Source organism: Podarcis vaucheri (assembly GCF_965113315.1).
Source record: "Podarcis vaucheri genome assembly, chromosome: 12".
Classification (NCBI taxonomy): Eukaryota; Metazoa; Chordata; class Lepidosauria; order Squamata; family Lacertidae; genus Podarcis; species Podarcis vaucheri.
Genome location: NC_138750.1, coordinates 40,297,310 through 40,314,322, shown reverse-complemented (window position 1 = coordinate 40,314,322; position 17,013 = coordinate 40,297,310). Strand labels below are relative to the sequence as shown.

At 39.5% G+C, this 17,013-nt stretch overlaps 1 protein-coding gene across 2 annotated transcripts in view; it reads right to left on the bottom strand.

Annotated features, from left to right (window-relative positions):
* LOC309515421 (macrophage mannose receptor 1-like) overlaps positions 1 to 11,963 on the bottom strand; it is a 43,495-nt gene extending 31,532 nt beyond the window's left edge. For both annotated transcript variants that reach the window (XM_082193191.1, XM_082193192.1), the window contains exons 1-10: positions 11,829 to 11,963; positions 9,569 to 9,970; positions 8,982 to 9,155; positions 7,138 to 7,302; positions 6,556 to 6,669; positions 5,286 to 5,429; positions 4,138 to 4,320; positions 3,509 to 3,666; positions 2,735 to 2,848; positions 1,355 to 1,470 (exon numbers count right to left, since the gene is read on the bottom strand). In XM_082193191.1, the coding sequence (XP_082049317.1) occupies positions 1,355 to 1,470; positions 2,735 to 2,848; positions 3,509 to 3,666; positions 4,138 to 4,320; positions 5,286 to 5,429; positions 6,556 to 6,669; positions 7,138 to 7,302; positions 8,982 to 9,155; positions 9,569 to 9,970; positions 11,829 to 11,913 (1,655 nt within the window). In that variant the 5' untranslated portion in view covers positions 11,914 to 11,963. The remainder of the gene's footprint in view (positions 1 to 1,354; positions 1,471 to 2,734; positions 2,849 to 3,508; positions 3,667 to 4,137; positions 4,321 to 5,285; positions 5,430 to 6,555; positions 6,670 to 7,137; positions 7,303 to 8,981; positions 9,156 to 9,568; positions 9,971 to 11,828) is intronic.
* Positions 11,964 to 17,013: the final 5,050 nt, after the last annotated feature.

Here is a 17,013-nt window from a genome sequence, read left to right as displayed (position 1 = left end):
ATCAAGGAGGCATTCAAAAGAGGGAATGCTACAAAAATAGGTGGCTTCAACACTCTCACAGATTGGGTGCATGTGTGTTCTAATCACAACAAAGAGGTAAATGTTCTAGATATCCTCAATGACTGTGACTGAGGGCAGCTGGTCACGGAACTAACCAGAGGGATCTCAGCCCTGACTTAGGCTGCTTACACACCATATATAGAAAACAATGCTCTTAATAAAACTGAGAAGTATAGTTTACCCTTCATAGAGCTGCAATTCCAAGCACGCTTAATAAACTACAGTTCCCAGGATTCTTGGGAGTGGGGGGAGATGTACTTGAAATGTATGGTGTGTAGATAGCTTTAATCTTAGGTGGTGGCCAGAACCTGCTGCAAGATGTAAACATTATTGAACCAACTGTGGAAAGTGACCAGAATGCTATCAAAAGTCAAAGGTTAAAACAACAACACACAGCCATGCCTTCAGGTCAATTTCTACTGAGGAATACATCTACATTTTGTGTCTACCAGCATCATCTACAGGTCTGTCAAAAGTCTGACAAAAGAATTACAAGTGCATCCAGAGTAGGTAACTGAGGCACATGATTCTCTGTTCAGACTACACACATATAAAACAGCAAAATACATATATACAGGAAATAATCAATGCGTTTAGAAGATATATTAGAAAACATGCACCCATTTGAGATAGAAAAATCATTTGAGATAGAAAAATCATTTGAGATAGAAAAATCATTCAAGCTAAGCGTCTTGTATTCATAAGGACAACCAGTAAATCCCTGATGAGCAAATTGAGATTCATGATCAAGGAAATCAGTAAGGCCACAGATTGCAAATCCAATAGGAAGTTCACAAGAAATGCTGAGCAGATCATTCAAGAAAGTACCTTAGTCACAGACTGTGGTTCAACTCTTAATATGTATTATGTGGCCAAAGAATTAGGCCTCTAACAATTGTAACCATTGGACTTTTCACCCACATAACACTAATAAGCTTGTATCCAATGTTCGTTCTATTTAGTGTAGACACAAAAAATAATAATGAACATGGCTGACTTAGGTCCATTAATGTCAACAGGTCTAGTCTGAGTGACATTTAGATGGACACAAGCAAGAGTAAGAAAGCTGTGCATAAATTTTAAAAATAAAACTAATTGAGCAGATAGTCATAACAAAATCATCTTTTTTCTTTCATGGCCAGGAAGTGGGGAAAGTAGAGTGAAGAATGCCCTCTGAATATCAAGACCAATTATTTTTCAGTTGGAATATTGAGAAATATAGCTATTTTGTAGTTTATCAATATTTAAAATGCTCGTTTCTTCATTCTTGATCTAAGGAAATTCTTTTTCATACCTGTTCTCCACAGAAGTTAAAGATCCCTTATTTGTTTCACAGAACATCTTTGCTTCTGAAAATGTTAGAGATGTTTGTCCAATTAAATAACAATAGATACCGTGCCTTTTCCAGCCCTGTTGATATAAAAGAACCAACAACCATATTACTACAATATTAGGTTGGAGACAATGAGGTTTTTCAAATTACGCTGCTGAATATGTACTAAAATGGGAATCTCTGTCCATCATGAGGCACCACAGAAGTTGCACAGAAATGTCCTATATGTTGCCTGGGTCAGTAATGTCACTCTCTGAAATGATGCAAGAGTCTTTAACCCAGCATAATAATTAATGCTTATTATTATTAATTATTAGATTTATATACTGCCCTTGATCATAAGATATCAGGGCAGTTCACAATACTTTGACGATTTGACAATTCCTTTTCGAGCCCAGACTATCAATATAACAATCTAAAGCAGATTATGGGGAATAGTCTGGTGTAAAGCAGATGAGTCTGATTTCTTCTGGTTCTGGAGTAAAACATACAGGACTGTCTTAAACAGAGTCAGAATGTAATCTCCTTCAGAATTGTCTACTCTGAATAGCAGCAGGTCTTCAGTGTTGCCAACTTCCCTTTTCACTGGAAATGTCAGGGATTGAATCTGAGGCCTTCAGCAAATGTTTGCCACTGAGTCGCATCACCAGCAATTTTGCCCATCTCTATTATATTTTGCTCTTTGGGAAAACACAGTTGTGTGAAATTAAAAAAACAAACAAACAGAGCAATCCTGCTAGCTAAGGAATAAAGTTTAATCTAACCATTGAAATGCATAAATTGCTGAATGGATGATGAAGACCTTCCAATATATACTTGTACTTTTCTCTGAATCAGGAAATGTTCCATGTATTCAACGAAGAATTCCCAAATTCCAAAATCTGAATCCAATAAAGGAATTACATTGCCCCTGTAAGCACATACCTCCATGAGCACATCAGAGCTCTATCACATTTATTAGCTATAATACAGAACTAGATTCCAAGGGAAACTGATTAAAGTGACCCACCTAGCCCAGCATCCTATTCTCACAATAGTCAACCAGATGCCTCTAGGAAACCTGAAAATGAGAGCTGAGTACAAGAGTACTCTTCCCTCCGGCAGATCCCAGCAACTAGAATTCAGGAATTCCCGTAATTTTATCTATTAATTTTCCCTCTGCTTGTGCCCCCTACAGGAGTCCCTCATTGATGGATCTGAGCAAGCCATCATGTCCGCACTCTTATGGTCACAAGTTGCTGCTGAGAAATTTCAACTATTAATTAGCTTTAAAACCCTGGTAGAGAACATAAATGATAGATATATATGTGCATTTAACTTTTAAAACCACTTCAGACTTACTCTCTGGCAATTTGAATCAGCAATTTCAGGTTCTTCAGGAAGAACTCCTGAAGGTTTTCTTTTACAGATGTAACCAAGTTCCACTTCACAGAAATAATCTGCCCAGTATCCACCCTGGATAAAGAAACACAAATATTGGTGAAAGATGATTCACTATCTTTACATTTTCTCATTTTCTTGATGCTTGGTGGATTAAACCACAGAGCCTAGGACTTGCCGATCAGAAGGTCGGCGGTTCGAATCCCTGCGACGGGGTGAGCTCCTGTTGCTCGGTCCCTGCTCCTGCCAACCTAGCAGTTCGAAAGCATGTCAAAGTGCAAGTAGATAAATAGGTGGGAAGGTAAACGGCGTTTCTGTGCGTTGCTCTGGTTCTCCAGAAGCAGCTTAGTCATGCTGGCCACATGACCCGGAAACTGTATGCTGGCTCCCTCGGCCAATAAAGCAAGATGAGCGCCGCAACCCCAGAGTCAGCCACGACTGGACCTAATGGTCAGGGGTCCCTTTACCTTTAACCTTTACATAAGCCACATTAAGCAGTATTAAACAGTCATGGCTTCATCTAAAGAACCCTGGGAACTGTAGTTTGCTAAGAGTGCTGAGAGTTGTTAGGAGACCTAACAGAGCTTCAGTTCCCAGAATTGCCTGGGAATTGATTTTTCAACTATTCTAAAAATTGAGAGTTTGGCATTCAGTTTGCCAGACTGACTTTCAATATTTCACCCAAAAAGTCAGTTCAAGACCAATATATCTCTACTGGAAGTTCCATATTTTTACCTCCCCGTTCATGATGACACATTCATTCTGGACATCATTTATTTGTGTGGGTTTTCCTTTCTGCCACTTGGTGAATGTCACTTTAGTACCATCACTCCATTCATAATACATCTGAGTCTTCTGGTCATTCAGTCCTATCCATAGAAGATCTGTTGGCTCTAAGAACATAAAGGCACCTAATTAATTTGCTCTCACGCTTTAGGTACAAAGAGTCCAGGTATTGAATGTGATCCTATCACAAACAGTTCTATGGTACATAGGGGAATTGTGCAGCTAGCTAAACAGCTTATTGGAGAATGTCAGTCTTCAAATGCAGCACTACAACTGAGGATAATCTAACTGGCCAACCTCGTGCTCTCCACATGTTTTAAACTATACCTCTCAACATCCCTGACAATTGATTATATTGGCGGGGGTTGATGACGACTGAACCACGTTGTTGAAAGCGATAATAGTCCATGTCATCTCATGTTTGACCTGTTTATCTTCATGTATTTTTCAACAGGACAGAGACCTCAGTAACATTCCATCTTTGCATGTGTAACAAAAAAGCAACACAAAATACCCTCTTTCTTAATCTCACACATATATCAGATACCAGGAGAACCAAATTTCCTAGATGTACTTACGGTAGCCAAGCTGAGATATGACAAAGCTGTATTCTTCAATGTGGTGTATACTTATTAAATCACCACCTTCCTTCCGACAGGATGATAGGGCACTCTTCCATGTCTTGGGGTCTCTGCTAAGGTGGTAACAGTGACCTGCATATGCAACCCAGCCATCAGGACAGCTAATTGACTGAAATCCATCTAAAAAGAAAACAGTCCTTTGTAAGATAGCATGACTAGATGGAGTTTTTAAAAAATAATAATTTATGTGCCATTATGATGTCATTGACTCAATACAGAATTTAGTAGATGCAAATCTGGCAATTGATATTAACAAAAGAGGGTAACCCATCCTCTCATATGATTATATTATTGTCAATAAGTTAACAAACAATTCTTGTAGTCATATACTGTACATTTTTTGACCTGAGAGAATGTGGGTTTGGTGCACAATGGCAGTCATAGATGGAAATGCTCCTTATCTCCCTTGTTGAAGGCAACCTGCTCAATGCCCCCCACCAGTCCTTATAAATTATCTATTCTCAGTGACAGAATTTGGGATAGAGAGAAGCCTGATCTGTGAACATACTTCAGAGCACCCCTTTACTGGGGCCACCAGATTTATATTTGCCAACTCCAGGGAGTCCCTCACCCTTGGACAGGGTTGAATTGAGACAGGTCACAAGGAAGCCACTAGCATCAGCTGCACTTCCAAGTCCTGTTCAGTGGCACTCAAGGAGGGGGTGCATCAATACCACAGGTGGCCAAACCTCCTGAGGAGGTGGCTTCCAGGAAGGTCACCCTCATTCTCTAACTAGTTCAAAGTTCAGCTGTTCTGAGATATTTCTTCCTTACATTTAAATCCCACCTATATTTCATGGAATTCTAGAAAATCTACTACCCAGGTACTGACCAGACCTAGACCAGCCTAGTAAAGTTTCTGAAGCACATGCATTTAGACCATGCCTGCAGTCTTTATTGATTGATAACCTATTAGCTACTGTCAAAATACTCTCAGCCATCTCAATCCAATAAAATGTTTCCCATTACATATGCCACTACAAACAGCAAAACTGCATTACTGTATAAATATGGACAATGTCACCCTCCATAAATCATGATATAATGATATTTAGGGAAGCTTCATTCCCAGTTTATCGTCCTACCTGAAGGAATAACAGAAGCATCTAATGAAGAGTTTGCTTTTTTGCAAATGTATCCAAGTTTCTCTTGACACTTATTATTCTCCCATTTGCCAACCTTAGACAGCATCGATCCACATATTTTTTCTGTTTCTGGAGTTGGGCTGCCTTTAAGAAAGAGTGAGACAGGTGATAATTGCCTATGTTAAGCTATGTTAACATTGCAACATTATTTTAATAGTACTAAGCCATTTCCATAAAACACTTTTTAATATATAGTCAGCAATGATAAAGTTTAAATTCACCAGCATAAAAATAAATAAATTAGCCATTCCCCAGTAACTGCCCTCATCTGTCCTGTCCCACCACTATCAACAACTTATGGGAAAGCCTCATTAAAAGTGTGAGAAAAGAGGGTCTGTCTAATTTCTACAGGAATTGAATTCCAAAATTGTGGAGCCACCACCAAAAAAAGCCCTATTACACATATACTTCAGTCTATTGCCATCCATGACTTGTTTGTGGATGGAGGAATTGACCTGGCATGTGTAACAGAAACTTGATTAGACGTGGCAGATGGGCCTGTTTTTGCCACTGCTTGTCTGCCAGATTTTTCTTACAGCAACCCAAATCATTGGGGGGGGGGGTGTTTCCAGTGATTTTTAGGAAGTCACTGGCTTGCACCAGGGTGTCCTACTGGGGAGACCCAGTTTTCTGAGTGCATGATCTGGAAGCTGGGCAATAGGATTCCTACTGGTGTACCAACCTCCCTGCTGCACCAAGAATTCCCTGCCGAAGCTGCTTCAGGTCATGTGGATGTTCTCCTTGGAGACACCTCATCTGGTTGTCTTAGGGGATTTTAACATCCATGCCTTCTAGAGAGCTCTTTGAAAATCAAATTGAGTTATTTGTTGGATTGCTGAATTATGTTATGCTGATTTATTGTAACAATTGATTTGCATTTTCATCGCTCTGTTGTCAGCCACTTTGAGCATGCTTATAGGGAATGCAGCATACAAATTTAAATAATAAATCAAAAGGTTCCTATTAAAAAAGAGGTAACTGAGTGGAGAGAAAATGGCAGATGTTCTCAGAATGATGATCCAAGCAGCTATAGCAAAGCATTAAGAAAAATAGCAATACATTATATTTGGTTTATCATTAAACCTGTTTAAATTGATGTATTTTATGTAGTATAAACTCTGGATCTTCTAATCTACTGTAAATCCCTTCATGCAATTAGCATATGTGATTGAATTGTTGGCACCTTGTTGACACATAGATGTTCACTCACCTGGAGCCCAATTTAAATATCTTAAAGGATAGTTGCCCATCCACTGCCATCCACTCTCATCATCTAAACTGTTCAGCCCAATCCACAGATCAGTAGGCATACAACTTGTTAATCCTATTTAAGGAAAAGAAAATCAATTAGATTGCATTATGAAGCTAGGAAGTTTATATTTATGAAGCTAGGGTCATGAGAGCAAAAACCAAACATGCTCATCCCAACATTACTAGAGTAGTCAGCTTTTTCTACTGGTAGAGCTGGATATCAATCAGAAATTCTTCAACTGAAGCCTTTCACTCAGCTTATAGATGCAATGCTTCATCAGCTTCAGCCAATGAATTTCTGCTTCTCTTACAGTTGTTAAAGACACAGAGGACCTGCAAAAGATTGGTAACCTGAGATGCAATGAATATTTCATACTGAAATGGTCTGAAAATACATGAATCTAAATTATTTCTTTGGGTGATGGGAGGGTACATCTAATATTATCATTTTGAAAATGCCATTTCTAGTTGAGACAATATTAATTAACAGAATATCCTAATAAACTGATCACTTCTTTAAATATGCCTTGTTATGTCCTACCTGTCACATACACTTGTTCCTGTAAATCAGTGATGCTCAGTAATTCTGCATTCTGTTGCTGACAACTTTTTCTTGCTTGGTACCATGTTAGAGCTGAGTCAGAATTGATCTGATAGAGATCCCCTGTCCAATGGTTTCTGGTCCAGAAGAATTCATTATGGTCATCTGTAAGCATTGTTAACTTGAGTGTCAAATCATCAAATCACCAATGGTGAAGAAAATTTAGAAGCTGGATATGCTCGAGTCTTTAATAATCTGGGAACCACTTTCCCAAAGGATACACAAAGCAGAATGGTGAAACACAGAGGTTTATGTGATCAAAAGACAGTATTGCTGGCAGTCCACCATTAACTGATGGCTTCCCCAGTCCCATCTTCAGTGTTAATGCATAAGGTGTGGATATCTGCAGGGGGGAAATCTACACATAAATAACTCACTATGTACCCCAGGACTTGGAACCCCATGTGCAATCAGGACTTCCAAGTTCCAGGAAAGTTTCTGTGAGTTGACTTTCTCCCTGTAAACATCCACACCTAATGCATTGAATTGCATTAACCTGTGTGACTGGTACAAACCCAGGGTACCCTCCCCTTCACAGCTGCCTTGCTTTCTGCCCCCATCCATGTCAGTGAATCACTTTCAAAATACAAGTCTACCCTGCGGGGATGCTGGAAGTGTCATTGCACAATCACACATATACATAACAGAGGCATATATTTAATTATTACCCACTCCAAATTGTACATGCATTTCCTCCATGGACTATTTGACCTAAAGCGGAAACAGCTCACTAATAAAAACAACAGCACACCATTTCTATCACCCTGTCTCTGTCCTGTAAAAGGTAAAGGTAAAGGGACCCCTGACCATTAGGTCCAGTCGTGGATGACTCTGGGGTTGCAGCACTCATCTCGCTTTATTGGCCGAGGGAGCCGGCATACAGTTTCCGGGTCATGTGGCCAGCATGACTAAGCTGCTTCTGGAGAACCAGAGCAACGCACAGAAACGCCGTTTACCTTCCTGCCAGAGCAGTACCTATTTATCTACTTGCACTTTTGACGTGCTTTTGAACTGCTAGGTTGGCAGGAGCAGGGACCGAGCAACGGGAGCTCACCCCATCACAGGGATTCGAACCGCCGACCTTCTGATCGGCAAGCCCTAGGCTCTGTGGTTTAGACCACAGCGCCACCCACGTCCTTCTCTGTCCTGTACTTGCAAGCGAAAATCACTCAATAATTCCAGCAAAACAATGCAAACAAGGTCAATGCACGGATGAACTGCAAGCCATGCCTTACCCTTCCAAAGGCTCAAACTTCAATATATAAGTGCATCCTGAAAATTTCAAGTATGTAATTGAAAATTGCACAGGAGCAGAAGACTTTTATGACATTTCCCTCTCTGCTTTGATCTTCTTACCACAGGGGAAGGACTTGCAATTGTAACCTTGTACAACATCAAACCCCAGCCTCCGTCAACTGCTCCCAGTTGAACAGCTGATGGTTGTAATGAGACCAAAATCCCAGACAAAATTTGTCTGCATCCTGTATCTAGCAGCTCCCTATCTCTCTCTGCTCTAGACCTTGATTTTGGCTCAAACTGAGCTACTTCCTTATACCTCTCCCTTTCAGCCGTAAGCCTGATCCTGTAGGGGGCCCTGACATCATTGACAATTCCTTTTGTTCTTATTCACAGGGTAACCCCCTCCCTTTTCTGCTTTAGCTGCACAATCTGTAAAGCAGAGGCAATAACAAAAGCTTCCCTTTTTGTATGGGAAACCTTCCTCTAAGCAGCTAATATATGGTGGAATAGTATGGGCTTTAAAAAAAAGATTGCTAAGTGTTTACCTTTTATTGGACAATATCCAGTTAAAGAGTCTCTATCCACATCTTCAGTTGTTCCACACCAAAGTTGTCCATGTTCATCACCATCTCTTATGCATTGAGCATACAATTTATCCTGATACTTGAATGGAAATACACAGGGGGCTCCCTGGGCATTGCCCCTTAAGGTATACAGAGCTAAAAGAAAAATGGATAGATGTTATGCTGAAATAATTTTGAACATTTAAAGAAAAGAGGAAGTTGGTATTCATCTCAGAAGCAGTTTCCTCCTAATAGAAAGGGTGTGGATGTGGGTGTAAGAGAGAGAGAGAGATTTTTCATGGCCGTGCACGGAATTAAAGAGGCCTTTTCCATTTATTGAGGTCCTGGTGGAAACTGGACTCCCATGCCTGCTATCAAGTTTGGGTTGTTTCCTGAAATAATTTGAAATTGTGTGATTATTATTATGCCTGTTTTGGCCTCCGGATGCAAGGGATTCACCATGCTTGAAGCAGGACACAACAAGCTATGTCTAAAGAAGTGATCTTATAGAATCATATAGAAGTGATCATATAGATCATATAGAAAAAGTTTGCTTCTCTGAATTTTACCTCCATAGTGCTTAGAACACAAATTTTCTTTCATTCCATACATCTTCCAGGTACTCTTGTTGGTGGCTACTTTAGACAGTATAAGACGACTTTTTTGGCCACTCTCGGGATTTAAAAACAAATCTTCCAGATCAAGTACAAGGAGGTTGTCATTTCTACATTCCCATTTCTGAAGTTCAGTGGTCTCATTACAGGGGGAGAGCATGACTCGGATCTGGTCTGACTTGGAAGGCACTGCCAGGCATAACTTCACTGCCATGTTCAAAATCCGGTCATTGGAAATCCACTTAAAATGTTGCCCCTCATTGTCTTTATCACAGTAGTCCAGGATGGGGGATTGAGATTTCTTAGCCTGAATACAAAGCTTGAGGTTTTCATTATGTATCAGAAAGCTGTCACTATCTGTAAAATTAAGAGGCAAAATAACAAGAACATTGTGGGGAAAGTTTCACATAACTTCAAATATCATCCTAATCATTTTAATTTATTACCTGCCCTTCACTCGGAAGTCTTATGGCAACCACTGACAGAATAATACCAGGATTCATAATAAGAAGCAATAACATGGAAAGACGAGAGAGAGAAATGCCTCTTGTGTTAATTCTGTAGTTAATTTTCACTATCCACTGCTCTGTCTTATTGATTTGTGGGCAATAACTTTCTACGTTCATATAGCTAAGACACCAATTTTGATGTCTTTTTGCAGATTAGTTTGCAGCTTATTTTACTTTGAATAATATGTGAATTACCTTAGTGTTCTCAGCATCTATTTTTAAGGAATGCTGCGCTTTTTAAAAGGTGGTTGGTTAAAAAAAATCTGTATTATTATTATTTTTTAAAGAAGACATCAGAGCCACTAGGAATATTTTTATTTTACATTTCTTTTGTATTATAGTTATAAGTATTGTATTATAGTTAATATTATTTTTAATATTTTGAGGACCTAACTAAATGTGGCATATGAGAGTTTGTACTGGATCTTCCCAATGTATTTTTGTTTTTCTAAAAGCATTGGGGAGAGGGGAGAACAGAGGGGTGTGGGCTGAACCTTTCCTCCAAATCAGTTCCTTGATGCTAATGCTCTCCCTATTGGTTTTATTTGTAAAGGGAATAATATGCAGGCACTTGTTATTAAGCTAGGAACTCATCTCAAGGTATGATGATGATGATGATGGTGACAATATACTATAAACAAGTCAATATGTACACATGAGAAGTACAATATTCTTGAGTCATTGAAAACGGTATGAACAGTTGGGATAGAAATAGACAGATACAAATAACATAGCTATTTAAGCTAACAGCCTATAATCTGTATTATAAAACTCCAGCCACTTTAATAAGTTGTTTCCCTTGTATTCAAGTACAGTTAGGCATCAGGAAGGGAGCATGTGTTTGTGCTCTGTGCCTGCCTCTGGGCTTCCCACAGGCATCAGGTTGGCTACAGTGAGAACAGAATGCTGGACTAGATGGGCCATTGGCCTCATCCACCAGGCTTTTTTTTTACATTCTTATAATAATGTGGTTGTTTCCTTTTGTGAGGAATAAATGCTATTCAGATTTGCTAAAGCACAGGGGGCTGTGACCAGCGGTGTCCTCCTCTCGGAAGGAAGGCTCTTTGACCCCGCAGTATTTTCCATTAGCAAAAAACGGGACATTAGCAAGGAAGCACAACATTTCGTCAATTCCCTCTTACTCCTTCAGACCTTACATATTCTCCCAATCTTCTCCAGAGCTGTAGAGGAAATATCATCATTTAGGGGAGTGGGAAATGGCAAACATTGCCCCTTTCCTGCTCTGTTCATGGAAGCCTCCACTGGATCAAAGAGTTGGTGCAGAGGACATCACTGAGTACAATGCAAATACTTTTTAGTGATGGGAAAAGAAATGTTGAATATTTTTCCTTTTGAAAAGTTATTGTTTACACATTTATTATATTTACAGCTTATTTTTATATTGTGAAGAAAATAAGTAGCAGCATATGACTGCTGCATAGGAAAAAAGCAAATTCTTTCTTGCAACCATGTAGTAAATTGCATTTAAAATTATGTTAGCCATTCTTTTACTAAAATTTAAACCTGGTTTCAATGTTAAAAGCAAATTAATTGTTTAATTAACACGCCTTGCATCTAACACTTAATGGATTTCCCTTTAACAGTATCTTCCAGAAGATTATTTAAAGGTAAATCTACAGTATGAAAGATGCCCTTCCACTTACTGTTAATAATCATAATGGGAATGGAAGTGATGAAGAGCTTACCTGATACCTGCAAAGCTGGCTGAACGAGGATCAAGATATTTAGGAGCAAAAAGGCAGGCATTGAACACAACCAAACCTTCCACATAGCTCCCCCGAAAATAAGACAAAGTCAGGGTTTGCTGCTTTTCAGTTACTTCTTCATCATGAGTCATACAGAATGAAGTTTTCAGTCTTATATATACACACAGTACTGCACACAGAGCATAGCTTCATGGGAAGTACCTATTCCAGAATAATAGCTTGGGCCGTATTGATTCTTTCCCCACCACATAGCCTTGTAAAATCCACCAGTTTAAAATTCAAGATAATAATGCTCAGGGCTAAAAAATATATAAATAAATAAAAAAGGAGGGAAGAGGGGACAGGTGATACAAATTGTTAACCAGTGTTTTTCTTTCTGAGAATGCTCAAGAGTACATGGTACTGGCACCTTTTTTTTCACATGTTAAAAGTGTGGCACTTGGTGTAACAACTTCTTGGTGGGCACCAGCACAAGCACAATTTTTTTCTATTAAAAAAACTCCCAAACACTGTTGTTAGCTATAGTACTGTCAGAGACTTGCCAAGCTCAGAGAAAGTCTTCAGCTGGGAGTCTGAGTCCCTTTCCTCAGACATGGAACTTTCAGAGTTGATTCACAGAACTGTTCATTTAGTGGCTGGAGCCCAGTTCCAGCAACATCCATGGCTTGCTTTGGGGAATGGGAAAGTAGAAGTAAAGTAAAGTAAAATAGAAGCAACCGTCCAGGGCCCACATGCCGCTGCTGTGTAGAGCATGGGTAGGCAAACTAATCAATGTGTTTTTACATTAGTAGAATGTGTCTTTTTATTTAAAATGCATCTCTGGGTTATCTGTGGGGCATAGGAATTCATTCACCCCCCCCCCCAAATTTAGTCTGCCCCCCCACAAGGTCTGAGGGACAGTGGACCAGCCCCCTGCTGAAAAAAGTTTGCTGACCCCTGGTGTAGAGCAACAAATTTTAATTTTCACACACACACACACACATGCCCCGGCATGCAGTTTTCTCATATTCTCCCCCCAGGCATTCAAGAAGCATTATTAGTCTTCAAGGGCACATTTTAGGCAGGCAAAAACATCCAAAGATGGTACAACATAGGAATGGTGTCTTGGGAGGGTCCCAAAAGCCAGATATAGGTGCTTGGAGGGCCACATTCAGTCCCTGGGGCTAAAGCTTGCCTGCCCGAAGAAAGAAGCAAGTCAAGCAGGAGTGCAAGCTAGGATTCACTTCTCTTAGCATTGGCTTGGAGAATAAACATAAAAAGATAACAACACAAACCATTTTCATAGAGGCCATGTTGGAGCTGAGCTTGATGTTTCAGTGCATGGTAAGCTTATCAGCCTCATCATTTACTATTATTATATTTGTATCCCACCTTTTTCCCTTACAGGGACTCAAGGTGGTTTATAGATTAAATCTGGTTTATTAAATGTTCAGAGTTATAGACCAACAACGTCTGGGGACCCAAGGTTGAAGACAATAAATTTGGGATTTACAATTGAAACGGGGGGGGGGGGGGACGACGACCCTATAGTGGTTCTGATCGTTGTGCAGGCCCTAAGAGCTAAACCTGTACTTGGCTCCTATAGTTAGGAAAGGTTCTTCAAACTAGTATGCACTTTTGAAATCTATGTAGGATGACTAACTTTTACTGTTCATTATTGACTGGCTTTTCTATTCAGCTTTTTCTATTTAAGTCAAATGGACACTGTTTTCAAGAAATGTATTTTGCAACAGGATATTAAGAAACCAGTTTTCAAGTCCTTGAGTGCAGTAAGCTATTATCAGCTAATAAACCATTATGTTGTCTGCAGTTGAGCCTAAAGTTCAGTAAGTCCAAAAGTGGAAGTATCAAGCCATTCAACAGCTATTCAGATTATGTGAAAGTGGGGCCTCATTCACAGGGACTGAAAATCACTTATTTATTTTCTTTATTCTTACATTTATATCTTACATTTATATATTATTCTTGCATTTATATCTTACACACACACACACACACACACACACATCTTACATTTGTCACCCTCAAGGTGACATACATTGTTCTCCTCTTCCCCATTTTATCCTCACAACAGTCTTGTGAGGTAGAATAGGTTGAGAGACTGTGACTGGTCCAAGGCCACCTAGTGAATTTCATGACTGAGCAGGGATTTGAACTCTGGCTGCCCCTTATTTGAGCTTCAGAGATAAAGAACAGTGATTTCCAAACTGGGGGCCATGGCCCCATCCAAAGGGTACCATGCCCAACTGCTCATTCATGGAGGGGGAGCACAGAGATTGCCTTAAAATGCTTGCAAAAGCACCCTTTGAAACAGCTCCTCCTCCTTTAAACCAGTAGGCAGGGGATGGACTCCCCCCCCCCTTGCTGCCCTCTCACTTGCTCTGAAGTCTAAAAGAGAAGGGGAGCCCTCCTCCCACTCCCTTTGTTGCCCAGCTCAGACATTGCATATTGGGTAATGGTGTGTATATCACATGACTTGGAATAAATTTATGGGTTTCAGCAGCAGCATCTGGGCCTACCCAGCCACCTTGTCTGTCTGTGCACCTCCAGCACAAGGTCCAGAAGATCAAAGAAGCACAAACTGCCCAGCTGCCCAAGCTCCTGGTAGGCATGTACATGAAACAATTTCAGTAACGACAATAAACTAATAATCACCATCATCACAATCATCTATCAAATAATTTTTGAAGTGAAATATAAAATGTATGTGCAATTTATGATGGCATTAAAATGTGTTAATGGTGTATTCATCTGACATCTTCCTCCTAAGGAGGCCAGAGGAACAGAAGTGTATTGTAATTTTTCCTTGGCTGCTGATCAGGGAAGTTTATTTGTCTAATTTATAGGCTGGATCTATACTGACCTTTTAAACATTATTAGAACGACATTACTCACTGCGAGAGTAATCACTGGTTCCCTCACTGCGAGAAGCCAAGTTACAGGGAACCAGGCAGAGGGCCTTCTCGGTAGTGGCGCCCTCCCTGTGGAACGCCCTCCCACCAGATGTCAAAGAGAACAACAACTACCAGACTTTTAGAAGACATCTGAAGGCAGCCCTGTTTAGGGAGGCTTTTAATGTTTGATGTATCACAGTATTTTAATATTCTTTTGGAAGCCGCCCAGAGTGGCTGGGGAAACCCAGCCAGATGGGCGGGGTATAAATAATAAATTATTATTATTATTATTATTATTATTATTATTATTATTATTATTAGATATATTATTAGATATATTATTCTAAAACGCCACAGGGTGTACTGGTAAATTTAAAATGTTTCTACCTTGTTTTGTTGGTAACAACAGTTTCCCTATTGCTTGTTCATGGCAACCATGGTTCCTCTGCAACATTTTAATAACTCATTATTAACACTCTAAGCTAAATGTAATATGTCCGTTATGCTGTGTAAATCATTCCTTAACCCTTCCTTAATGTTGTAAACCAGGAGGGAAGATCCACCCATAGCCTGTTTGGAATCTGGTCCTTCCCAGCACCTTATACCAACTTTTCTGGGAGTAATTCTAAAATCCTAATCCTGATTCAATAGGACTTACATTTGAGTAGACATGGTTAAGATTGTGTGGTAAACTAGTAGGATTTACTTTTGAGTGGATATAGGATTGTGTTGTTAATATTTGGCATGGAACGAATACTGTTTTTAAAAAAAATAAAATATATATATATTATGCAGTGTCCAACTGGTTTTGACCACAAACTATTATATGTGATTTGGCAGGAGAATTTTGGTTAGCAAATTTTGGAATTCAAATGATCAACTTTTGTTGGCACCACTCAAAAGTGAATTAGGAATCTTTCTTTTCTGTATAAACATCTACCTTCCCCATACTAATAGTTTGTCACAGACCACCAAGATTTGGTCAGAGCTAACATCCATACTGGAGCATATGAATTCTCCAGAGTATTTATACTTTTTAGTGTGGAGATTTTAATGCCCAAACTGGAGCAACTGCAAAGGGTATCCTACTGCCTTTAGGCTTAGACATGGAAGATATCTGCCTAACTTCACATTGTTCTTTGGACAAGAAATATAATGCACAGGGCCTGAAAGTTTTGAAATTTCTATTCCAACACAACACAACACAACAACACAACACAACAGCACAACACAACAGCACAGCACAACACAACAGTCAGGAGACAGTGAACATCCACAGCAGTGACCAGAGGAAGAAAGACTGCTAGGAGGAACACAGAGAGAAGAAACACCATGGTGTACCTGCAGAAGCATAACCAGATACCTTCATCTGCCCTCCTACTATAAAATATGTATTGGTCTCTACAGCCATAGTAGGCACTGTAATGGTTTGAATTTACCTCCAAAGGCACACACTCCCATTGTCTCCCAAGACACTTAGATGCCAACAACAAGAACAATTTATAAATTCTAAAGGTCAATATACAAACATGGTGGAAGTGCTATTGACTACATTATAGTCTCTCCTTCAGTATTGCCTTTTGTGAACACTTTTGAAGTGTTAGAATGAACAGAAATTGTTTGGTTTCTTTTGAGTGACAATAACAGCTTCATAACACAGAGAGTGGCCCTCTATATAATGGCTGTAAAAAATAATCAGGAGATCGGAATTAGATAAAATTGTGATAAATTGTTGTGATTCAGAGGCTTAATCTGAAATCAAGCTGGATTTGAGTTTGTTGATGTCTTTGGAACTTTCCCCTCTTACATCATGAATGTTTGCAAATTGGATTTTTAAAAGGCAAAATAATATTAGAATTGGAGGTGTTAGATGCATAAGGGAAACTGTTTTAACGCTCAGGAATTTGGCAAAAGTCTTTGCAGATTTTTACATTATGAATGGATGTTTTGCATTATTTTATTAATACTATTGCTTAATACAAGTTTGTCATGGCCTTTGGCTAGAACAGTAAATTTATGAACTGAACTATTCAAGTGACTTCTTCACTCCCATGGCTGGAGTGACTGACCAGGATATTACAAGATAATTCAGAAGAATTAATTCAGGAAAAGAGGAAATGCTATATTTGAACATCTCAGCAGTGAGTTCATTGGTGTGCCATAAGCTTCCTCTTTCTCTGCAATTGGGCGGGAGCCCCTCCAAATGCATTATAATTGTGTATAAGTGGGGTGAGTGGGTTGTGCATGTATGCTTTGGCCCTGACACTTTT